The sequence below is a fragment of the Chroicocephalus ridibundus genome, chromosome 9 (genome assembly GCF_963924245.1).
Source record: "Chroicocephalus ridibundus chromosome 9, bChrRid1.1, whole genome shotgun sequence".
Classification (NCBI taxonomy): Eukaryota; Metazoa; Chordata; class Aves; order Charadriiformes; family Laridae; genus Chroicocephalus; species Chroicocephalus ridibundus.
In genome coordinates this window covers 9,325,768-9,350,829 of record NC_086292.1, presented here as the reverse complement: position 1 = coordinate 9,350,829, position 25,062 = coordinate 9,325,768, and the positions used below count along the sequence as shown (strand labels likewise).

At 49.4% G+C, this 25,062-nt stretch overlaps 1 protein-coding gene across 1 annotated transcript in view; it reads right to left on the bottom strand.

Annotated features, from left to right (window-relative positions):
- Positions 1 to 4,485: 4,485 nt before the first annotated feature.
- The window catches only part of MAMLD1 (mastermind like domain containing 1), an 84,072-nt gene continuing 63,495 nt past the window's right edge, over positions 4,486 to 25,062 (bottom strand). The window contains exons 3-5 of the mRNA XM_063347457.1: positions 8,202 to 8,348; positions 7,051 to 7,132; positions 4,486 to 6,758 (exon numbers count right to left, since the gene is read on the bottom strand). Of these exons, the coding sequence (XP_063203527.1) occupies positions 5,734 to 6,758; positions 7,051 to 7,132; positions 8,202 to 8,348 (1,254 nt within the window). The 3' untranslated portion in view covers positions 4,486 to 5,733. The remainder of the gene's footprint in view (positions 6,759 to 7,050; positions 7,133 to 8,201; positions 8,349 to 25,062) is intronic.

Genomic DNA, 25,062 nt, shown 5'->3' with positions numbered 1-25,062 from the left:
AGCCCAATGCCAACACACACAGCCCAACGCCGACACACATAGCCCAACGCCAACACACACAGCCCAACACCGACACACACGGCCCAACGCCAACACACACAGCCCAACGCCAACACACACAGCCCAACACACACAGCCCAACGCCGACACACACAGCCCAACACACACAGCCCAACACCGACACACACAGCCCAACACACACAGCCCAACGCCGACACACACAGCCCAATGCCAACACACGCAGCTCGACACACACAGCCCAACACCAACACACACAGCCCAACGCCGACACACACAGCCCAACACACACAGCCCAACACCGACACACACGGCCCAATGCCAACACACACAGCCCAATGCCAACACACACAGCCCAACACACACAGCCCAACACCAACACACACAGCCCAACACCGACACACACAGCCCGACACACACAGCCCGACACACACAGCCCAACACCGACACACACAGCCCAATGCCAACACACACAGCCCAACGCCAACACACACAGCTCGACACACACAGCCCAACACCAGCACACACAGCCCAACACGCACAGCCCAACACACACAGCCCGACACACACAGCCCAACGTCAACACACACAACCCAACACAAACACATATGGCCCAACGCCAACACACACAGCTAAATGTCAACACACACAGCCCGACACACACAGCTTGACACACACAGCCGGACACCAGCACACACAGCCCAATGTCAACACACACAGCCCAACACCAGCACACACAGCCCAACGCAGACAGCGTTGCCCTTGTTAGGCAAATGGCTGCCTCGGGCAGAGCGAGGATGAAAGCCAAGTCCCAGACCCGCCACGTAACGGGAAATGGATCAAGACGTCTATAAAACAGCATTATTTGTTCTGCGCGCTGCTACAAAACCATCGAGTGAGCGGGGAGGGAGCAAAGAAAATGGCTGTGATTAACTAGAGCTCTACTGGTTTCAGGCTGGCTGCTTTAATAAGGCGCCTTTCCCCGGCCTTATGCAGGATTGTACACAGGAGGCCTCTTGACCAGCCGGAGTCTTAAGTTCTCAGTAACTCCTGCAGCTGCCAACCAGTACTTGTGTTTTAGCTTGCCCAGGAGAGACCCTTATTGGTATTTAAAACGCTTCACTCTCTTCCAGACTCTTTCCTTTTTTTTTTTTGAAATTTGCTATATAGACAGCAGGGAATAGAAGGTGAAACAAGCATCAATTTGGCATTAAGCACCAAAACCTGAGCTCAGCCTGAATAGATGGCCAGGCAGATGTGCTGGGGCCAAGTGTCCCCCCCTGGGGAGCGTGTGCCACCTGCCCTTCGGCGCAGACGCGCGGCAGGAGAGGCGGCAGAGCCGGCGCGGCGTCCGGCCGCTCGTCCTCACGCCTTCCCACGTCCTCGCCTGCCCTGCAGCCAGGTGCCGGGATCCTCTCCCGGGGCCACCCGGCACATCTGTGGGGACGGCGGGGCAGGACCGCAAGGCAAGTGCCAGCCTCCCGCTGGGTGCTCGCTCCAGCTCCCAGCCAGGTGTAAATCGGGGTTACCCTGCTGCAGGCAGCGGAATAGCTCCTGATTTACAACATCCGACACAAGAGGAGAACTTGACCTTACACTTCAACATCAGCGCAGCTGCCTTTGTTGAAAGCTTCTTAAGACAGACATGTAATCAATCCTGGCGAGCCACCGAGCAGCAGAGCTCAGGTTCTGCATAAGTCAGGGCTGGGCTTCCCGGGGAAATTGTCGGATCCAGGCTCCCATGACATCTATTCCTAGGCGCTCCCTGATGGAAAAGGGTGTGGGTTTCTGTTTTGCCTTTGTCAAAAATGGGCTGCTTTATATTAATACAGTCCACAAAGACAATTTTTCCATAAGAAGTCCGACTTACCTATGCTACTAACCTTTCAGACAGACAGGCTTTCAGTGAGCTCAGGTCTTTGGAAATTCTGGCCTTTATGGGCATTTGATGTTATTTTAGAATCCAAGAGGAAAAAGCGTACTGCCTTGCCTGTTTTCATGGCCATAATTATGAGGGCAGTCTGGTGACGTAACCTGTTTGGGAAATAAATGATAGCTTTCAACAGCGAGTGCTGTCAGACACTTCGTGCCTTGTAACTATTTTAGAAATCCAAATTCATTTTGCACTTCCACAGCACCAGATGCTGATCTTATTTATGCCTGTGTAAGTCCCGTGCTACGCCGCTGCCTTCGGGAGACCAACTCCCTGTTTACGCCGCCTGCAAGGCAGCAGAATTTGGCTCATGGCGTAAGTCTCTGTACACCTTGTGGTGTGATCTGCTCGTCCAGTAAACGCAACGGGACAACCATGCAGACGTATTTAGTCTTACTTCCTCACCGGTTGTGACCATTCACCTTAGTGATACGGCCCGGGAAAGCAAAGGCAGGATCGGACTTTGGGCATCTGCACACTTTAAACTGAGAGAAGAAACAGGGAAGGCAAAGCACAAAGACATTTTTTGCAGAACAAACCAGACAATTTATTGTGATAGAGACATTACCTGTTACAGGCTGACACCAACCAGAACTGCGGCGCTCGTGCTCCAGTTGATAACACGTTACCCCGCGGGCATCACGCCTTCGCCCTGCGCATCCCTGCGCTCTGTGCTCCGGCCCGGGCTGCCGCAGGGAGAGGCTGGAACCCAGCAGAGCTCTGGCCATTGCGGATACATGCCAACCCTCTCAAAAGATATGGTTAAGAATCAGCAGTCACGAGTACAACCAGAGACAGCAAGATAACACTACTACTTAGTCCTGTTCTTCTTCCAAGTTTGACTCCTCTGTGGCAAGGAAGGATTATCATTCCCTCTTGAGAGGTGAGGAACTGGGATACGGAGGGGTGAAAAGCTCTACCAGCTCAAAAGCTAGACAAAAAAAACAGAGTGAAAACAAGTGGGTACACAACTCAGATACACGACAAACTGTTTTCCATAAATTCAGTGGGAAACAGTTGGCTTTTGAAGACATTCTCCACCCGCGTTTGTAACCCAAATCCTGCAGAACCAAAAAGCTGAAAGGTGCATTGACACAAACACAATGAAGAAGGAGAAGAGGGCATTTCGTTATGTTTATTAATATCCTAACGCAGAGCGTGTGGGCAGTGGCCTCCTCTGCCATCTGTGACTGCCGCGCTGCTCGCCCGGAGGGGGCCCGGCGCTGCCGGCTGCCAGAGCCGTGGTCAGGGCGAAGGGCCGGCCGCGCCAGCCCTGCTGCCTGGCAGGACACAGCTCGCGACAGAAAAGCTGCTGAAACGGTGCCAGTTTTCGTAGCCAAACAAACTCACCTTTGTCCTCGCCGCAGACATACTCACAGGCATTTCTCCCCCTCTCCGCGTCTGGAGGCGAGGCGGCATTTCTGGCTCATTCAGACACTCGCCGAGTTTTACAGCCTGTTCTGGGCAATTTTTTGGTGGGGCTGATTGCCTTTGCTGGAAAAACTGGCTGCTTTCCTCCTCGCCCTGGTTTCACGCAAGGACGTGCCATTCTCGAGATGGAGCCGGTTGGGGGCCATTCCCCTCGGAGCCTCCTGCCCCACGAGGACCTGCCATTGCCCCCACAAAGCCACACGGATCTCTGACAAGGCCGGGGGTGGTTGTGCTCGGGAGAGGTCTCCTGCCCACCCGAGCACCACCAGCAGAGCTTGTCCCCGACTGCTTCACACCCTGACTGTCCCCTCACACTCTGCACTTCAGGAGATGTTTTCTGGCACCTGGCTCTGGACAAAAGGCTTCTAGAAGGACCCGCTCCCAGGTGGGGACGACCCTGCCAAACCCCTCCCTCCAGCATGGACCACTTTGAGGGAGAACCCCCCCCAGGAGATACCCTCAGGCTGTCCCCACAGCGCGCCCAGGACAAAGTGCAGCGCCCACGCGCCTTCTCCACCCCTCCATGGAAGCTGGGGCGGCGTCTGGCTCTGTTTAAATGAAGCAATTTTAGCTACAGATTCTATTTGTGCATTTATTTAAGATTGCTAAAATTTTCCTGTTTCTTCCCACTCCTGCTCGCAGCCTGGGCTCCCCCAGGGCTGGCACCAGCTCTCTGTGTCCAAGGGTGACACACACCGTACCCACCGTGGCCCTCGCAGGCGGCGCTGAACCAGCCCTCCTCGCTGCCGCACGCCTTCCTTTTCTGACGACCCAACTGACACGGGCATTTACAAACAAGAACCGTCACTTAAATACACACGCTGCTATGTAAAAAAAACCAACAACAAGGATTAATTTCTCGTTCACCTATAACTACACTGCAAAAGGGGAGTGGACCTAAGAAATCCCATCTTAAAATAAAATTAAAGCCTGCTTCAATTCTCTGTCTAGCCCGTTTCTTCTCCTAACAGCACACCCGCATTTGTACACGTTATGATATGGACGTTGTAGCATCCTGGACAAATCAAATTAATTCAAATATCTGCAGGTATCTATCTGTTGTAGCTGAGAAATGAGCACATGAAGTATATGCAATTTTCCCCTGGCAGTTTATTATGGTATGAAGAAAAAAACATTCTGTGCTTGAAGCTGACGTTATATTACAAATGTATTGCGAAGTATGATGTGACTATTAAAATATGATTACACAAAGTATGAACATTTTAAGAAGTTTACAGTACAGTGAATCTTTTATAAACAGACTCTTAAATATACATAGGACAATAGTAGCTGACAGAAAAACATCAAAAATCAACTATTCATGTTTATAGACTTTTCCCCTGAAAAAAAGTCTCACATTAAAACAGAACTTATGAAAAGCCTTAAAACCAGGAACAAATCACCTGTACACTACAAACATACATGGCAGAGGTGCGCAAACCAGAGCTGCCCTTTGGCTGCGGGGCCGGGGAGTGCCCCCGCTGCCCGCCGTCCGTGCTGCCCTCGCTGCAGGACACGGGACCAGGCCTGTCACCGCCAAACCGACCGACGGGACTGTGTCACTGCCGAACTGACCGACGGGACTGTGTCACTGCCGACAGACCGACCGACGGGACTGTGTCACTGCCGACCGACCGACTGACGGGACTGTGTCACTGCCGAACCGACCGACGGGACTGTGTCACCGCCGAACCAACCGACGGGAGTGCGTCACCTTGAGAACGTGCCCGGGATCCTGCAGAATGGATCTCTGCAGGCAGGTCCCTGAATGCACCAGGAGCCCCGAGGGAACCCGCACACCAGGATCGGGCTGCAGGAGTGAGCTCCGAGGGAATCAGCAGCTCCTTTTACGGATTTTATTTTATTTTTTTTTTTAACACAACTTTTCAATCTTTCCTCTTGATATGAGAGAACAGATGCCACATTTGATTTCTGCTGAGTCTGGCTGCAATGACACCCCTAGTTCATGTGTTAAGTTATGTCAAAAACATAAGTATTTTATGCTGTAATACACAGTATTACTGAAACTAACAATATTATTTGCATATTTATAACAAGGTATAATGAAATCCCTATAGTAAAACCAAAAGTTATGCTATAGATTTATTTACAAACAGTCCAGCAAAGAAGTATAAATACTTCTACATTTAAGGTTTAGGAAAACATAATTTACAAAATATTCAAATATATACAGTCATCTGAAAAACTGCCAATATTAAACTTTGATGCAGGCAAAGAATTGGCTGAGTCTGTTCGTTCCGTATTGAAAGAGGCGGCGGCTTTTCACGGCTTGTCTGTTATTTTCAAAAGTCAGACGTATGTTATTTACAACCAGGCCGCTTCTCTCACGGCTAAACGTGGCCGGAGCTCTGCGCGTGCTGTCCCAAAATGTCGTCTATCATTGTCAGATTGTTCAACCACTCCTCGTCGTTGCTGCCGCTGTTCTTCATGAGGGAGTCGAGGAAGTCCGTGTCGCTGCAGTTGGCGGGCGCCATGGCGCTGCTGTGCTGGGACACAAAGTCGTACTGCGGCAGCTCGGCGGCGGCGGTGCCCATCCTGCCGAAGGCGTCGGGCGGCTGGCCCGGGGACGGGTAGCTGGGCGGGCCCAGGCCCGAGGCGGGAGCGAGCTGGTTAAAACCGGACACTCCCTGGGGCACGGATTTCATAACATTCATAGCTGGCAATGGTCCTCTGGTTAAGTTGTGTCTCAAGTTCTGATTACTCATTGAGCTCAAGCCCTGGCCGGACTGCCCCATGCTCAGTTTTTGCATCTGCCTGACCTGGACGCCGGGAGCGATCTGGTTCGGCGGCACCACGGTGGGCTGGGAGAAGGGCTGGCCCGGCGCACCGGGTCTCGCGTTCTGTTTGGAGAAGAGAGCGTTACCGGAGAACTGCTGCATGCTGGCGTCCATTTGGCTTTGGCTGGGCATCCTCGGCACAGCGGTCGGCGTCCACATCTGGGCAGATGAGTTGGGGTAGACGTTAGGGATTCTCGGCACGCTCGGCTGCCTCAAGTGTTGCTGAGTCGCAGAGTGGTTTGCTAAGGAACCGGAGCTGAAGCCTGCCATCGGCATTGCCGGCCGCACAGCAGAGTGGCTGTGTGCTGTTTGGCACCCCGAGTTCATGCCCAGCGAGCTCTGGCTCGGCCGCAGCGGCATGTTAAAGTCAGAATTAGGTGGAAAAATCCCCTGCTGCTTGCCAGGGTTGTGTGGAATCATCACCATCGTCCCGCTGCTCTGGCTGGCGCTGGCGGGGGCCATGCCAGCAGAGCCCAAGGTGCTCTGGAGCATGGCTGGGTTAGACGGCAGCATGCGGTGGTTGGGCGGAGGAGCCGGCATCACCTGGCTGCAGTCAGCGGGAACGGGCTGCTGCACGGCTGCGCACAAAGAGACACATTAGTCGGTGAGTGCACGTTCACCCTGGAATCACGGCAGAGCCTTAAAAGGCTGCTGCTCCGTCTTTCTCTCTCATTACGTGGGCCTCTCCCCTGTGTTCTTTGTAACAGAGTTATCACTGGAGCGATACGGAAATGGGCGAATCTCATGGTATGGGATGAAATGTGAAACGCTTTTATTTCAGGGCAGAGGATCATTAAGCGCCCTGGACTGAATCAGACCCCAGGCCCTGTCTCCTCGAGGCTTTTCATAGCACGCCATTTCCCTCCTTACCTTGGAACTGATTTATCTGCTGAGCCGTAAACAAACTCCTCTGCTCAGATGTTACTCCCAGCATGTTTTGTCTCTGCTTTTCCTGGAAAACAAGGGGGATAATAGTCAAGTAGCGGTCTCTTGACAAACAAGAATAGCAGCAGACGCCCGAAGTGTAGCCACTGTCATCATTAACAACCTCTCCCATACACACACACACACACACACCCACCCCCCTCTGACGAGACTCAGCCCAGACAGTTCATTTCAGACCAAATCTTAATTGCTCCCATGCCCCTTCTTGCAAAGGTGTCCTGACAACAGCCCAGCGTCGGGAAGCGCAGCCTTCAGCAGACGCTGTGCAGGCAGCCCAAGGAGAGCTGGATGAACATGGAGACCCTCGTGTACATCAGCTTATGAGTGAAGTGCAGCACCTGGGGAACTCTCCGAGGACGGTGGAAGCTGAGGCCTGGCTGAACTCCCGCTGTCTTACAGCAGCACAGATAAGCTCGAAGTCACTGATGACAAGGAGGCAGAGTTGGTTTTGAAAGGGAGTTTGATCAAGGAGCAGGGCAGTACTCGGCTGAGGGTTTTACTGAGCTACTTCTCATCTCATTTCCCATCCAAAGAAATGAGCCTCCTTGACCCAAATCTGGCAGCGCGCTCAGCAAGTCAGAGGCACGTGTTCAATGCTGCCTCACCCAACTCGTCTGTGGGATTCCCCCATCCCTGCTCCTTCACACAGCCCGTTACAGCCAAGTCCAGGACAAACTGGAGTCTAACATCTGCTCTGGTAAATCCCCAGGGAGCCAGAGAGAAAGGCAAGCATGGAGAACATCTCTCCTGGGGCTGACTCACTCTCCAAGCCTCCCTTCTCTGCATCTTCCCTCCCAACTTCGCGGCTGACCAAGGATGATGGCAATGATACGGAGGTGACTGAATCCTTCCCTTGCATATGAGTGGGCAGATCTGCACTTGCTGAGCAGCCCTTGGCCCCGGTCTCCCTTGGGCATGACATCCTGGACTCACCACAGCCCCGGTCTGACTCAACCCAGCAATTCCAGGGTCACTCCTTAGTGTTTGCTGACTGGTGATTTCCCCATTCCAGTTAGTCCTGTCCTTCCCAGTGATGTGGACAGCACAGGAACCCACAGAGGCACTCGGCATCGTACCTGCATCAGCTGTCGTTTCATTATTTGCTGCTTCAGTAAATGGTTCCTCATCGTGTACCCGTTCACCGTGGCTGGTGCCGGCACAGAGCCTCCGCTTGGGATGGAGCCCGGCTCCTGAAGCCTGGCAACAATTCCAGCATTTTGATCCTGCCAAGAAAGATGAAAAAAGAAAATTAATCTCATCAGGGAGATAACAACAGAAGCCCTTATCCTCTCTGCTGATGCACTCTCTCCGGTCTTCGGCGGTCCCAAGGCCAAAACACCTTGTGGATTCACATAGACCCACGTGCCACGGCGGGGACAGCGAGGGGCAGGGGACTGCTCTGATTTCTGTCGATCAGCACAAGAAGAAGTGAGAGACGCAAAAGGTTAATCCAAAATTCTCTGTGACTAGCCCAAGGCTACGGACTGATTCACCACCATTACTGGAGTCACACGGCTGCCTGGCTGGCAGAAGGGATGTGAGTAAAGCGTCACATTTCCCACCAGTTCCCCAACTGTTACACTGAAAGACATAAGGAAAGAAAAGTTGCATCAGGGTAGGATTTGGCAATTGGATATAAAAGAGAAACCTACAGTAAAAGAAAACAGCAAACTGAAGGCAGAGGAGGGGAAAAGGTGCCATCAGACCAGGGACCTGGAAAGATGGGAAGACGTGGGCCTGGGATTGAAATGGTTCTTGTGGGTTCCATGATCGGACAAACAAGGAGAGCTAATTGCGAAAGGAGAGGAGAACATGCGAAAATGCAGGGTCAGGTCACGGCCAGGCACAAATCAGTACTGCAGTGGGTCTGATTCCTGGCTGGTGCAAACTGGCCTCGCTGTAAGTCCTCAATGAAAGATCCGAGTTGACTTACACCAGCTGAGGACTTGCCTCCAAAGAAAGGGCATTGTGGGGAGAAGAGAAAAAAAATATTCACAAGAACACGATGAAGACACAGCCCAAAAGGGAAGAAAAAGAATTAAACAAATACGGAAGTCTAAGCATCTTAGGAGCTGGCAGGTAGTCAGGGAAACACAAGAGAAGAACGAGGGAAGAAGCCAAGGCCTCACTGAGGACAAGATTCTGCAAGTGCTGTACCCAGGCACCGCAGTACCAGCGTATTCCCCTTTCTCCGTTTTCACATCTAGCTTCTACATTATTTATGATGTTTTGTTATTATTGGCAGGGAGAAGTATGTATATTATATCCAGCATCCTTAGCCGGGCCGTGCTTCCTTTGTTTTCAGAATGGAAGCCCACATCCTTTGTTTGAGAATCAATGTTATCAGGAGATAAGCAAGAAGAAAATGGTTGTTGCCTTTTGACATCTGACAATTAGAAGCATGCTCAGATGGAGAAAACAGGATACGAGCCGTGTTTCAGCGTGGCCAGAAGACAGCCTTGGAAGGCATTTGTCACCAGGCAAGCTTCTCCGGCCTGGGGCGCCTTTCCACAGCAGCTTCACCGTGAGGAATCACCCAACTCCTTCCAAGATATTCTCTGTGAGAGCGATTACCAAGAAGGTCACTGAAATTACTCATTTTTATGGTGCCTCCTTTTGTTGTAGCACTTCGGTCTATTATGCAAAAGCACAACTGATGAAATGTAAATGCCTGCTAGATAATTTACTAAAAGACACAAACCTGCAGCTCATCACTGCTCTCATTATCATGCCTATTCATGGGCAGTCTCATAAGACTAGACTTTATTACTGGTCCTTTGCTTACAATTCTGCTGGACACCTCTCCTCCTCCCCCTTCCCTCCTACTCATTTTACTCCCTCTCCTCCCACAGAAAAAGAGGGAGGGGAGGAAAAAAGTAAATATGATTTACTACAGATGTAAATATGAAAGTTCATGTAAAGCTGGCACTCTGCTTTCATGTCAGACAGGATTCTGCAGCCACAGTTAAGCTTTGAATAATGCAGATTGCCTCCAGGGGAATATTTGAAAGTGCAGGGATTCAGTTTGTGTACTCTGTACATGAAAGACACTGAAATGTTCATACCACCAAAACCCCTGCCATCTATCCAATTTCCTCCAAACTTGTCTCGTTGCGTGCAGAGGGTCTGTGCTTACTGAAGCAAATGAGTTTAGTACAAGGACAATCATTCTGATGTCTCGCTCAGGGCTATTGCATTAACAAGTCATAACATTAAAGTCTCTTTTCCTAATCATGTCCACCTCATTCTAATTTCTCCTAAGCATCATCAAGAAAATAATGTTGATTTTTCCATATTATTAATGGTAAAAAAGTGTAAATCACATTTCTAATTGCGGCTCTTGTGCTGTGGCAGTACAACAGCTTAATTATATGGGACTTTCTGCAGGCCCCCTATAGCAATAATGACAATCACCGAAGTTCATTTGCAAATACACAGAATGGGTTACTGAGTTTTTCAGAGCAAAGTTGTATAACACTTAATTAGCCAGTAAAGAAACAATCTCTAGATATAAATTTTGCTTTTGGGGAAATTGGGACAAAATAGCATAGATGGGAAGACAAGGAATGAATTCAAAATCTTGCCTTCTACAGTTCACACTTAGGTTAAGCCAAAAAAAGAAAAAGAAAAGAAACAGGAAAAAGTTCTCTCTTTTCACCACTAGTGGGAACTACTGTATTCCCTTACAATAAAAAACAACCACCTAAACGTCACGACTAAGAATAGCTCTGGTGTAGTCTAAAGGACACTGCTATCTGTACCAAAGGTTAATGAACTTTAAACATTTTTCCTTTTCATCACTCCCCAAGAAAAATCATTTTCCTTCCCATAGTAAGGCCAAGCCAAACAAGCCATAATCTTAACTTGCTTACAGTTTGGACAATCCCGTTTTAAAATCCAGAAAGACAGCAAAGAGAGGATCGTGGTGTCGAAGCTGGGGACGATGGAAGCGGGAGTTCACACCCCAAGGGGCGTGCGGCTGAGCCAGCCCCAAGCTACACCAGAGGACACAGATGGCGACAGGGGATTCCTATTCTTCAGCTTTTAAAAAAATGTGTTTGTCTGTAGGTATCGGGCTTTTTGCCATTTTCCCCTCCAAAAACTCATATTAAAACATCAAATGAGCAGAATCCCTAACCAAACGGCACGCCACGCCGGCCTGGAACTGGGAAAGCGTGTGTTTGAGAGCCTGTTTCTGTTGCTAGGCGAACTGTCGCACGGCGGGTCCGGAGCTCCCGCAGCCCTCCCCGGGCTTCCCAAGGTGGCAATTGCTGTTCAAAAAGGCACCGGGGCTAAGCTTCACGGTTTTGACTTGGCATCTCATGCACGAGTTTTGAGAGCAAGGAGGAAAGAATCAGGTTTGAGGGTTGCAGGAACGTGCACTGTTCGTGTCGGTATTCAGCCACCGACCGCCGTGGTAAAGGCCGTTGCACAGCCCAGTGAAACCAGTCCCTCCCAGCCGCCCGGCCTGCGCGCAACGGCAGCTGGGGCTGGGCAAGCGCGTCTGCAGATCCCTGCGTCCAGCGGTCGTGAGCGTGGGTCCGGTCCTACAAAACACTCGGGCACAGGCTGCAAAGTGTGCGAACAGTCCCACCGAGACCAACCACCTATATTTAAGAACCTACGTCCTTCTAAAAATCCCCTGACGAGCTCGACCTGCCCAGCCCCATCATCTGATTAGGTACGAGATGCGCAACTGGAGTAAATAAGCGCCGAGATGAATTGTTCTGTGCGAACGCCGTTGATAAACTCCAGTCCTCAGCACTTAGTTATATATCCAGTAATCACTTTGTGGCTTCACTTAAGTGAGAACGAAGAAATTTATGGCCCCTAATTCCTCTGAATCCTCATTAACAAACAGTCCAAAAAGAATTTAAAAGCAAGACTTTCTGAGGATCTGAGCTAGAGCTTTAATCGCTCTTTGGCAAATATGTAAAAATCCCTCTAATCTTTAATAAAGAGCATTCATTGTTTTTTAGGACTATGTGAAAACACTAAACTCATTTATCATTATTAAACTTTCCCATCTGCTCTTACGGTGTAACTGCAAGGACTATAACAAAGAAATGTACATGTTAAATTTTATTGACTTAAGCCCAGAGCTATTGGAGATGTACAATTTATTTCAGTGAGGGCATGAAGGGGACTGCAGGCTGCGAGACAGAGTCATTTGTCCAATGCTGAAAAGACAGTTATCTGCACCAAAATGGCTCTTGGAAAGGCACATTTGCTTTATAAGAAATAAGCTGCCAGGTGAGACCATTCAGCATTATGTTACAGACCCAGACAATAAAACTAAGCCATGAATTTCAATAGTTAACAGATGGACTAATTAGAGACTGAATTCTTTGTGGTTCTAACAGATAACCAGGTCACAGCAAGGTTACTGAGAGAGAGAACAGGCAGCTTTGCAAATTTCGGTAGATATTTGCAGAGTCGGGGAAGAACTGCACTTCCTAACCGAAAGCGTTAGCAGCAGTGGAAGAACAGCAACGCGGCTAATTGAAAATGCACAAGAAATTGCAGAGTCCCTGCAATTAAAAAGTTTCTTCCCTTTCAAAAGACACTGCCGATTTGAGAAATATTCCCTCCACTTTCAATGGGGCGCCCAGCTGAATCCAGTAATTATAGAGCTTAAAACAGAAGGGTTGTTGAGATGAGCCACAGCACCCCAGAATAAAAGGGAAAAAACTAAATAAACGGGTCGCTCAGGGTAGATGTTTGTGGTAAATACAAGAAAGGGAAAAAGTGCTTTTTCCAGCTTTTTTTTTTTTTTTTGAACCAAAGATAACTTAGCTTGAAGTACCTACCAAGACATTGCACAGTAAAAAAATAAACCCAGAGAGGAGAGACAGGGCTACGGGACGCGACAGGAGCCTGTGCCCCTGCTCCGCTCCGAGGCCCCGGCTGCTCGGCGGGGACTTTAGGTGGATCCATATTCTCAGCGGGGACGGCTGTTCTCTAGGGGTGGGGTGAAGTTTCATTAACGGAGTTTTGCTCTGTATTTCAAGAACATCTGTTACGTATGGGGAGTTCTGAACTCTGCTGAGGAAATGCAAATATGAGTTTCAAACTAGTGCCTCTGCGTTTCCCCGCCGGTGCATTGTCTCCTCTCCAGTAGGTGCGCTCCAGCTCCTCGGTGGGGCTTTCATGCCCGGGCAGCACTTCGCCCTGAAGCCCGGGACTAAGACTCCTAGGCACGACGACTCCACAAACACTACCAACTAAGCACTATTCATGTTGGCTCGCCCATACCATCGCACGGTTGTAAGAGTTTTGTGTTCAGATGTACAAAAACGCCACACGCAGACTCCCGGTGTCTAATAACTTTGTGCGGCCCCACAGAAAACCTTGATGCCACCTTGACAAAGGAGGATCATGGCCTCCACAGCTTCTGATCCAAGCAGATACTAAGATGGTGAATCTGTTGGGCCAATGCATACAAATGAAGCGAAGTCCAGGGTCAACGGTTTGGCAGAATGACGGTGTCAGCCCACTCTGGAGTGTGATGTCTGTGAGATGCCATGATCCTTTGCTTCACGCAGAAGTCAGGGGTTACGTACGCTTCTTGCCTCTGCTTCTTGCCTTTAACAAAACTCTCGCTTTGCTCTTTGGAAGTTTTCTGTCTTTTTTCTCTCCTCTATTCTGCCCACAATTCAGAGATGCTCTTCAAGATAAAACTGCCTTTCAGTTCAGAAACGCTCCAAAGCTTTTTGTTTGTTTGCTTGTTTGTTTTAACACAATGTATGAACACTGATAAAACAAACTGTGCAGCTCAGTGGATCTTTTTTTACCCGTCTTTCACCCATTTACTTGATATAGAAGCATGTGAAACACTACCAGACTCAAGTTTCTAAGCTTATCTTGGGGGCTGTCAGTCAGAAAAAGGCTTTGTTTGAAGACTGTAAGTGATCCATGAGTATACGGTTTTGTTTAAAAAAAAAGTTCTTTTAAGTTTTTCTTTCTTTTCATGTGGCACGAGCATGCACAGCTACCTTCAAAGGTAGTCCTCCTTCTTTGCTAGGAGCAATGACAAGATCACCACACCTGGCTAGCAATTGTATCAGGAGCTCCCCGCTTCAAGCGAAGCAGATGAAACACTAATTTCCCTATAGCTGCTCTTACACTGCGTGCTGTTCAAAACAAAACAAAATCCCATCAAAGTACCCAAAGTGCTTTTAAAAATGCACCCAGAATTTTAATAAGACGGAAACGGAGTCTGCTTCCCCTTTAAAAAACAATTAATCGAATTGGTTAAAGCTTTTGCGCAAATACTCTACCAATATTTTCAGAGCTGGTTTTATCCATCAAAACATGCCGTTGACAAGCAGCAGCAATCAGACCAACAGAAAGACAGAAAATCCAAAGTGAATTATTGCAACAGTGATTTTTCTCTTAGATGAAAACGCATCCTTTAGCAGGCAAGCTGAAATCAAGCTGTGATGCTGTTACCAGCACCACGTTGTTAGAAGGAACACGGGAAACGGCTTTGGGAGCAGCCAAAAGCCTGAGGCACAACACGGATGGGGGAGCTGGTGTGTCACTGACACACACAACCTCCGAGGGGCTGCGGTGCTTGTGAGGAGGCACAGTCAGGACTCCAGCAACAGCAGCTCCCCTGCAAATAGGTCCTTTGGCCCAAACTGCCAGGCCATGGGTGAAGGCAGCCCAGAGAACAGCTTTGCTCCGCCATCCCAAGTGAAAGGCAAACCTTTCAGTAGGACGAGACCCACGGAGGCTCTGCCAGACCCCTGGTGGCAGTGGGACCTTGGCACCAGCAGTATTAACAGGCTTCTCTTCAACCTGATGCTCTGGGGCTGGACTCATCCCCACCAGTCTTTGTACCACCGTACTTTAACATAAACTGTAGCTGTTAACTGTTTTTACGTGTATACACCCAAAGATACAGAGACGGGTGTTTTGTACCTGTCTATATAACATATAGTCAAGATCCAAAATTGAATTCTCCGCAAAGAACAAAATATTTATATTTGGCTTGTACAGCTATCATGATTCTCCAACCCTTGACACCCCGCTCTTGCTCCCATGGAGGGCAGCTTGCCTATAAATTCAATGAGATAATCTAAAACTGTATTTATCTCACCCAATTTCAGCTGGTAGTCCTTCTGCCTGTCTCTACAAGGTTGCGCTAGCTGTGATGACAAACTACAACATCTCGTATCTATAAAGCGGTTTGACTCAAGTAATGCTTGCGTTATGTCAAGGCAGGCTCTCAGAGGTGTCGATGAGATTCCAAAGGAGCCAGGTTAGCTCAGCACCCGGCAGAAGCTGCTGCAGAGAAACGCAATGACTGGCTGGTGAATTTATGTATTAGGGAGAGCAGAAAATACCTGATGAAGAACAGAAAAAGTGAAGATTTCATTCTAACAAAGTGACAGTCAGGAAATCTTGAGCTAATGGGAGAAATCAGTTCTCTACCTGCCCATTTCTGAAAAGCTCTGTGAACTGCAGTGAGGTGGTCTGGATCACAGAGATTTGCGAAGCCCTTGATTTCTCTAAGTTAACGTTTCCACGACTTTCTTTTTCCTTTTCATGCAAAGGTTCAATCTGCAGAGGCAGATGCCCAACTCTTGTTAACTTGCAATAGCAGTTGGCTGCCTAACCGCTTCGGAGAAGCCCTTTGCATGAAAACCTGCCCACATGCAAAACCCAGCAGTATCTGCTCCTGATTTCGCATGTAGCTGCGCAAACAAAGCATGCTCTGGCACAAAGTATCACATCACTTTTTCAGTGTTAAACCTCTCACAAGCTTACTCCTTCCTGACAGATGAAACTATTCAAACACCTAAAAAGGTTATACCGGATCGTCTACTCAATCGCGTGCCCCAAACCACCACCAGAACTAAGAAAACAAAATCCAGTGATAAATAATATGCTAAAATAATGGATAGAAAGTAGGCTGTGACTAGGTAGTCCTCATGACCAAATTTTTAAAACCAAGACACTGACGTGTTAAAAAAGAAAAATGTATTAAGGTGACCTTGAGTATGGGGAACAAGGAGCAATTCCATTATTTTTTTACATGGAAATTATTATTAAAACACCCGAAGCTGAACTGCTGTAACCAAGTCAACTCAATCTCCCCTTAAAAATTCCTTTTCTCCCCTTCCATTCAGATTGTATTTACAAACTGTAGATGTCTCATTTTTTTCTTGTGTCATTTCATTATTACAGAGTTGAGATCACTAGCCATCTGCAGCTTCATTTCATCAAGCTCTGATTTGTCCTTGGAGCAAGGTCATGCGGGACAAGAACATAAAATGCTGCTTTCCTCAACTGACAGTTCTTTATGCCTTCCTGTAAATATTCCCCACTAATTTTAAATAATTTTACCACTTCATACTCCCCCTCACGCACGCTGGAAAGGCTGATATACACGCATATTAATAAGGATCTTGTCATTTAACCACTGCATGACATATTAGAAGCAATTAATGGTGTTTATTTGCTGATAACATAGGCATTTCGAACTCCAGCTCAAGAATCCTTGGTAGCTTCATGTGACTTGTAGGATATTAGCTATGGGTCAGAAGTTGGGACCCCCCCATTCAGCATTAGCATACGCTTGGAGCGACTCTGTTTTCCATCAAGCAGAAAAAAAAATGCAGTCCATGCACAAAAATTACCAGCTGCTATATACCCTACGGTGGGTGAGTGATAATAAAACATCACTAGGTGTATGTGGGTTCATTCATCGAAATCAATAGACCGGTAAGGAAAGATTTTCAGGCACATCACACAACGTTCCAAGCTAAAAACAAAGAAAACGGAACATGGAATTTGTACTTGGATCAGATTTGACTTGCCATAAATTCTGGAGCATCTTCTCCAGAGCAGACACTGCTTCTCTGGGTTACAGTAAAACCTACCCAAACCAACCAACCAAAAAAAAACGACCCCAAAACCCGGGTAAGTTAATTTGAGAGTCTTTATTAGCACAATCATAGAGCACCGGGAATAAGTGAGTGCTAGCACTAGCTCTGGGGGTCGGTCTCCCCCTGGTCTCAGGCTGCAGATGCTGGCAACAGCAGACTGGAGGTCCCTGCTCCAGTCTCCAACTCAAGGTGCGTATCTTTTGGCACCTAGAAAATTCACCGCTGGGCTGATGTGGTGGATTCTGAGATATGCTCTGCTGTACGCAGCCATCTCGCTCACAAGCAACCACGTGAGAGTTCTTACCTGCGTGCTTTTAATAGCCCCAATAGTCCTAGACATGGAAACGTGCACATCATATGTTTGCAAACACACCTGGATATATGCTGTGTAGACAGACAGGTACACGGGCCTCCGATGGCTTTACCTGCACAAGCAAGTGTCCCTTTGGACACACAGTGGAGGGTTAGCTCATGAGACTGTGAGCATGCAATTTGTCAGAGGGAGACACCGAAAATGGGATCATTAAAGGTGAACTCCCGGTCCACCCCTAAAGGAGACGAGCTTGAAAGGTGAGTTTGCTTCGTGACCGAGTCACAGGATAAAAACCGGCCACATGGACTCAGGCTCACATGACCAGGTTCACCTTCCAGTTCCATCACGCATAGTTTCTTCAGGTGACTATGGACAAGTTGCTTCATTTCTCTCTCTGTCTCAGTTTCCCCCAAAAAGGAATTAAAGTTTCTTGCTGAATACGAGGATGAGGGTCAATTCCTGGGGCAGTGTGGGGATTATGACTTCATCCTCCTGAAACGGTGCCTCTCCCGCACTGTCAGGTTGTGACCCCAAAGACCTGCAGCAGAACCGCGCTCCATGCCGCTCACCAGTGAGAGGTGGAAGGGCTTTTTCTGGTTCATTCTGCGTACAAGATTTTGTCGTGTCCTCTTCCTTGCATGTCTCCCGCGGGTCCGGCCGCAGCTGGTTGCATCTCAGAACAGCACTAAACTACACCAACTCGTAATGGTCCCCTGGGGCCTCTAACCTGGCTGCGCAGACCAGTGGAGCGCAGCATGTCCCCGCCACACGCCCCGTGATCCCATGACTCGCCCCTTATGTGCCGGCAAAAGAAGCCGCTGCAATAGCTACGGACATCGCCCCACCTGGAGGATCCCTCGGTGCCCCGCTGGGAGCTGCGTGAGGAGGGCTCTGTGCTCGGAGCAGTCAGCCCTGTGTTTTGACTGGTCCAAGAAGAAAAGGCTGGCTGAGGTAGTTTTGGGTGAGAATCCTAAGATTTTCCTGCAAGTCGTGCCTGGTATTTTATTGAGAGAGCTTTTACTGCGGTGACAACAGTCCTGCTTCACTCCGCATCCTCTCCCGCATCCCTGGCTTCTGCCCCCTTCCATCCCCATTATATGTCCTTCCCTGTCACTTGCACGGCAGGAGATGCTTTTCATTCGAAATTTAGCCACGATGAAAAAAACCGTCCAAGTGCCTCCCAATACCGTCTTCTCACGTCAGCCAACATTTCCCTGAAATTCTGTGGGATTTTGGTGCTTCTGCCACTTAAGATAATAGGAATCTAGGCAATACGTGCCTTTGAAGATTTGCCCAGCCACACTTTTGCCGTAAGGGAAGAGGGAAGCGCACAAAAGAAGCGAAGAGCCCGGAGCCAGCTCCCTGCGTGGCAGAGATGGCGCAGAGCACCCGCAAGCGCGTCTTCTGCGGAGACACCGCATGTCAACAGTTAACTTCCCTTTGTTCCCATCCAAATGATTAAGGTTAGAAGCCTGCCTGGTGACATCACCAGAGTTTAAACGTGCTGGATATGGTCCAGGGAGCCAAAGTTATTGCTGACCCCATGGTTACTGATCCGCTCCGCGAGTAGCTGATGTCTGCTCTCACTTTATGAATTATTTAATGGGTTAAAGATTGGTCAGATCTTCTTTATGCAACGTACAGCTATACAGTGGGCAGGAGGACATAAACATGCATTAACAAGGTTAAAGTCATATACTGTAACTACACTGTCTGTTTTCAGCTTGCAGCTTTATTGACTTAATCATGCCGGCATCGCAGCCAACAAATCATTAAATCCATTCCATTCTTTTGCTGGTTACCAACCACAAAAACAGAGGCAGGCAAACACGGAGCAAATCTGGGAGGGGGTGGGGAGCGGCGGCAGGGTGCGGGGCAGAGGGAGAACAGTGGGATCACTATGGAACGCCGCACTGGCCTGTCACTGCCAGCACAAAGACGCCAAATCTGTCTTTACGGACTAAGTGGTTTCATGGTTTAAAGTGACACACTCATTTGTTCCTGTTTTGCAATGATTATAGAAAAGAAGAAGGCGGGGGGAGGAATAAAAAGCAAACTGAGCTTCTCCGTGCCCTCACAGTGCAGAGGGGGGATGTGTGTTGTCCTCGCAGAGCCGCACATCTCTGCCAGCACACCCCGGGGACGGGGCAGAGGAGATGGGGCACTCGCAGCACCCCAGGGGTCTCGGGCCCCCGCCGCACTCCCTGCTAATCGGCAGCGAAATGCAGCCATAATTAAGAGTTCGGCGCAAAAGAAAAAAGACACGGAGCATTAAATCAGTCCTGCCGTTGCCCTCCAGGAGCAGCTCCGACCACAGCGAGCAATGGGAGAAGTCCCCGTTCTCAGACTGAAGTAACAACTTCACTTTCAGACAAAGGTTTTGATTTTTGACATGGCACTTAGTGTAAATTTTCGTACCCGTCTCCAGGCCCCCCGCCTCGAAGCACCCTGACTGTCAGCAGTGCAGAGAACGCAGGTGCCCACTGCAGTCAGCAGATTGCCAAAATACTGTTTCTAGGTGGTTAGTTCAAGACATCCAGGTTTGAAAATGGAGCTGTCAGCTTACCGGTTTTGAACCCAAAAGATCTTTATTTGTCACTGCTGTCATCCCCATTCGTTTCTCGACGGAAATCATCTTCTCTATCACCATAAAATACAAGTGGCTTGTTCTGTGCTAGGGGAGCATCATGTCAGGACACGGCTCCTCTGTGTTACAAGGAAGCTATGGAGGAAGAATTCAGCATGAACTCTTGGAAGCCTTCAGACACCAGGGTGTTTTGCTTCTTTCGGAGATGCTAGACACAGCCTGTTTGCAAGCTTTCCTCCACTGAGAGAACATGAAATAAGCTCCCCCTTTGCGGGGACGACTCAGCTACACCAGGAGAGATTCCTGGCCCATTTCTATCTATTATGAAAAGTAGGAGCAGCCAACAAGCTCCCTTTTCTTCACCTTCTGGGTACAGGCTGCTTAGGGCTCCCTGTAAGAGTAACCCAGGCTTTGGCATCCTACCAGTGCAGGGGCTCGGCAGACACATTTGCACCTTGTCCTGAGATACACCACTGCAGACCTTTTTGAACACCGTCATTATTTGGTTTTATGGTTGTTTTCTTTAGACCCAAACAAGCCTTCTTACAGTTTGAGTTCCAACCTTGCCTTCTTTTGTTTACTAGTCTCCAGATCCCTATCATCCCAGAGACGTCTCCTGGCTCCATATATTGCAAATAAACATATCATTACTCGGCGCAGGAGTCGGCCAGAATTCCTCTCGGAAACAGCCACCAGAGAAGAGCCTGTCCCCCAGCCGCTCGCCTGTGGTACCGAGGCGAGGGAACACCATCAAAGGTACTTCTTTCCAGCCACCACACTGGAAAAATGGACAGAAACAGAAATGCTTTCTGAGGCAGAAGTCAGCTATTTAAGGTACCTATATGACTTTCAACTTCACAGACTTCTGTATATTGGATCACCAGAGCTGCTGCTGCTTCCAAAGACGGAGAATAAAGGTACCTCCAGCAGACAAGGGTCAAGCCTAAGTTGTTGTCCAGGCTTCCCTCACCACAGACCATCCGTCTCACCTTACAGGTGCACGTTAGGGTGAGGTGAAATTAGCCCCTAAAGATCTTTTCCTCCACTGGCCACAGGAGGAGCCTAAATGATAGGAGCAGGAAGATGAATCCCAACCAGTCCCAGAGGAAGGCTAACAACAGAGAGCACTAAACCCACATCTCACAAGTCCCAAACCCCCGCTTAACCACGCAACTATTCTGCCTTTTGTGTGGGGTTCAGCAGCCCCATCTCCACGGCCTGTGTCCAGCAGAGCGAGCTCCACTTCACCCCGCTAACGCTCCCTCCCAGCCCCGAATCCCAGCTCCTCAGTGCTCCCCACCAGCGTCCACCCACCTGCCCGTTTGGGTCTGCTCACCAGCACCAAGCCGGCAAAGCAAGGGCTTGAGTGATGGACACATCAGCCTGGAGAGCATCTTATCATTGACCTGTGCTTATCAAGAGAACACGGAAATGCAGAGGAGGCTCCACCGCCGCCGTCATTAGCCGACGAGCTGCTTCAAAGGGAAGCGACAGTTGTGGTGATGTTTTAGGGCCGACACACCCAGCCAGGAGTAACACACCAGTCGCGCTATTTATAATCCCTGATTCTAGAGTCTTAAAATAGCACTGCTTTTATTTTTACATTTTTAGGCGCACTTGTATATTTAAGCAACTTCCATTCGCAGGCTCCACATCAAACACATCACAGCCAGTCTCGGAAACGAGAGACGGCGTTCCATGCCTCCCCACTGAAAGCAGAGGTGAATTCCCCCCTCCCCACGGCCCCTGTCTCCTTGGCCAATGTGATTAGAGTCCCCAGGCCCATTTCCACTTATTTTTACATCTAGACCGGCTCTTCCAAATGCACAAAGCAAGGGACATGCAGCATCTGCCTGCAAACATCCAAAGGCAGCAGAGCGGCAGAGGTCGTTCCCAGACGGCTCTAACAAACAGACACTGCAGAGTCTCTGAAGGAGTTAATGGGTCCTACAATAAAGCAATTCCTGATTGTTTGTGTTTTTCTTAAAAAACAAAGGTCAATATACAGAAGTAGTCAACCGAACCATGGCGGCACGTCTGAAAGGAGAGCTCTGTACAGCCTCAGCACAGGCGGAGCGATGTGTTCTCTGCTCCCTGGTGCCACAATGTACCTTGGTTGGCATTTCTTAATGACGGGAGCATCCATGTGCTCTTTGTAAAACAATTATAAAATATTCAAGGCAGGAAAAAAAATTCCTTGCGCAGCCAAGGCTCCGGCAGACTGCATAGGTGTCAAATGGTAAATCGTTAGGCATTTTGTTTTAATTGCAGAGTTATTTATACCCTGGAACTTGTTATTAACATAGGGAAAAACAGAACCTATTGTTACCCATAATTAAAGGGACTATTATGGGACTGCAAAAGCATGGATGGCCCCAGCTAGACCACCCCTCCTTTGGCAGCGGTGACTGGCATGGGGAGGAACAGTAAATAGTAACTTAAGCTACTTCAGCCAAGAGCTTCAGAGGGGTCGGTCCCAACCTGTGAACCCCAATGCCTGTGCTGAGCCTCACCCCCCAGCACCCCTCCTCCTGCCTCTGGCCACAGACCGGGCATGAAGCAGGGTGCTGTGGGGAAACGGCTGCGATCCCACCCTTCCCCAGCAGCGCGTCCCTCTGACCGAGGGGCACCCGGAGAGGACACATCCTGGATTTGGCCTGGGGTTGCATAACCATCCTTGTTAAAATTCAGGATTAACAGGTTATATTTTCATTTGTGAGATTGTTATCTGCCCTGAGAAAGGTTTCCGATTTCACCAGCACTAATCAGGATGCCACAATGGTTTTCCGGTCCCGGCAATGAGGCTCAAGAGCCTTTGTAGCTTGTGGAGCCAGTTTTAATTCAAATCTAACTGGCAGAGCTATTGTAGGCTGCATGTTGAACAGATTTAAAAAAGAAAAAAAAAAGTGTCTTACATGCTACTGTACCTTATTTCTAAATCCATTTCTTACAGACACAAATCCCTCTGACCCCCAAAGCGCCTGGTAGCTGCGCTGCCCTCCCAGGCGTGACACCCTCCATCTCTCCATCAGCCCTGAGCAATGATCCCCTTAAAAGAAACCTGCCAAAAACCTGCGCTGGTGCCCACCTCAAGTTCTGGTTTATGTTGTTAAGGATACCACAAAAAGCAAGCAGCAGATACGTCCTGTATAAAGCGATTAGCGTGCCATGACAGCCCGTGGTCCCCAACAGTGCGGCTCCCACTCTCGGCTCCCCGGGCAGTCCACGTGCTGCTGTCACCCAGGCACGACGCCCCGGCACAGGAGATGCAGTCGGCCTAGGAGGACAGTCAAGTACGAAACTACCGATGCCGTAATTACAACTGGGAGGCCAAACAGGCTCCCGAGAGGGACTATCTTTGTGGACAGAGAGGGGAAAAGCTCATTGACGCCTGGCTCTAGCAGATGAGTAAATGAGAGCTGGGTTACAGCCTTCTTGTTCTCCCCCTGCCTCCGCCCCCAAGGGCTGCGTGAGTCAGTGGAACTGGAGGGAAAATACACACTAAATTCTACAAGTGCAGGGATTAAAGAGACATCTACCAAGCTTGCCTCCAGCGCTCGATACCAGCTGCAAGAATTGGGTTAGCTTGACATTGCTGCTGGAGGTGAGGAGAGCCAAGAAGGCTGGCTGAGAGCAGAGCCCCTCGCTGCAGACCAGGTGAGCTGAAAGCCGGCCGCTGTCTCATTGCTAAGGCACGGAAACGCGTTATTAAATGTTTAAATCCGGGAGTGGAGTGACAGCAATTAAGAAAACAAACTCTGTTTCCTGCACAAACATGAGGTTCAGACAGTTTGGGATTATGAGATGATACATGGAAATCTGCAAGTCTGCTCTGAGCCAGTTTTTGAGGGCTGGAGACCCCTGCAAGTTCTCCGAGGTTCAAAAAAGCTCCCCCGATAATAGTCAGGTCGAGAACATTTCAGTGTCTCTTTTACTGGTGAGAGCACCAGCAAATCAACCCCAACCGACATTCACGCTGCAGGGCACCAGTCTGGGAGATCTCCGCAACCGGTGTTGCAGCTCCGGAGAGGAAATCTCCCACGTCTGGTAAATCCCGCTGCCGGGGGCGCCGCATGGCAGGGGGCTGGTTCAAAGGCTCTCCCGGTTCGTCCGCTCCCTGGAGAGGATGCCAGGACCTGCCAGCGATGACACCCCGCTGCCTCTCCCGAAAGGGTGCCACCCGAGACACGTCTGCCTGTCGCTGCCCTGTCCCCTGCCCCGTCCCCTGCCCCAGCCTGCCCCTTGCCACGAGCAGCGTTCAGAAACCACTGGACAAACCAACCCAGAAAAAAGCGACATATTACTAGGGTGTGCCTAAAGTCTTTTTTTTTTTTTTCCCCTTAACACTTCCCTTTCTCTCCCCATTTGCTTCTGGACTGGAGGGAAGGGTGTAAAGGCTGACAAAACCGAGTCCAGAACCCTTTGGTTCTTCTCCCCAGGATGGCGAGGTTTCCTTGGGGCTGGAGCTGCGGCTGCCGCCGGGGTCAGCGGGAGGAGGGAGAGGAGGGCAGGGGAGGGAGAAGGGGAAAAAATGAACAGCTGCAAAGCAATTAAGCCTGCCTCTCTGCCTTACTGTCCAAAGCGGGAGGCAATCTAATTCAGCCTGGTGCCTCTCTTCCTTCAGCCGTCTGGTGCCTGCCTGGGATTCAGGAAAGGGGCTGTCTGACTGCCCACTTTGTCTGCCGAGCCAAAGGGGCCCTTCCCAGCCACAATTTCCAAAGGAAAGAGATCTTGGCTGGCGGTGGCTCTTCTTTTCTGAGAAAAACACGCGCTGAATGTAGTGGCAGCAGCTTTATAACCCTCTCCTGCCCTTCCTCAGCAAACAACCAAAGTGGAGCTGGAGCAAGAAAATGACCCCGCTGGCTCCTCCGCTCAGCACTTGCCTCCCGGCACAATGAATCAATTAGCGTCCGATCATTATTGTGGTAACTGTATCTTTCACAAGCAAGATTTTATATAGAGATAGAATAGGATGTTTTCTGCTCATTTCCTTCCTGTCATTCCAATCACGAAGTACTGTTAAAAATACAATGCATTTAAAGTCTGTAATATTTGCAAGCCTGTGTTCCAGTTTCCCGGCTGAACGGCTGGTCCTTTGTTTTCCCCACAGTATAGGTATGGAGAACAGCGATGACGGGGAG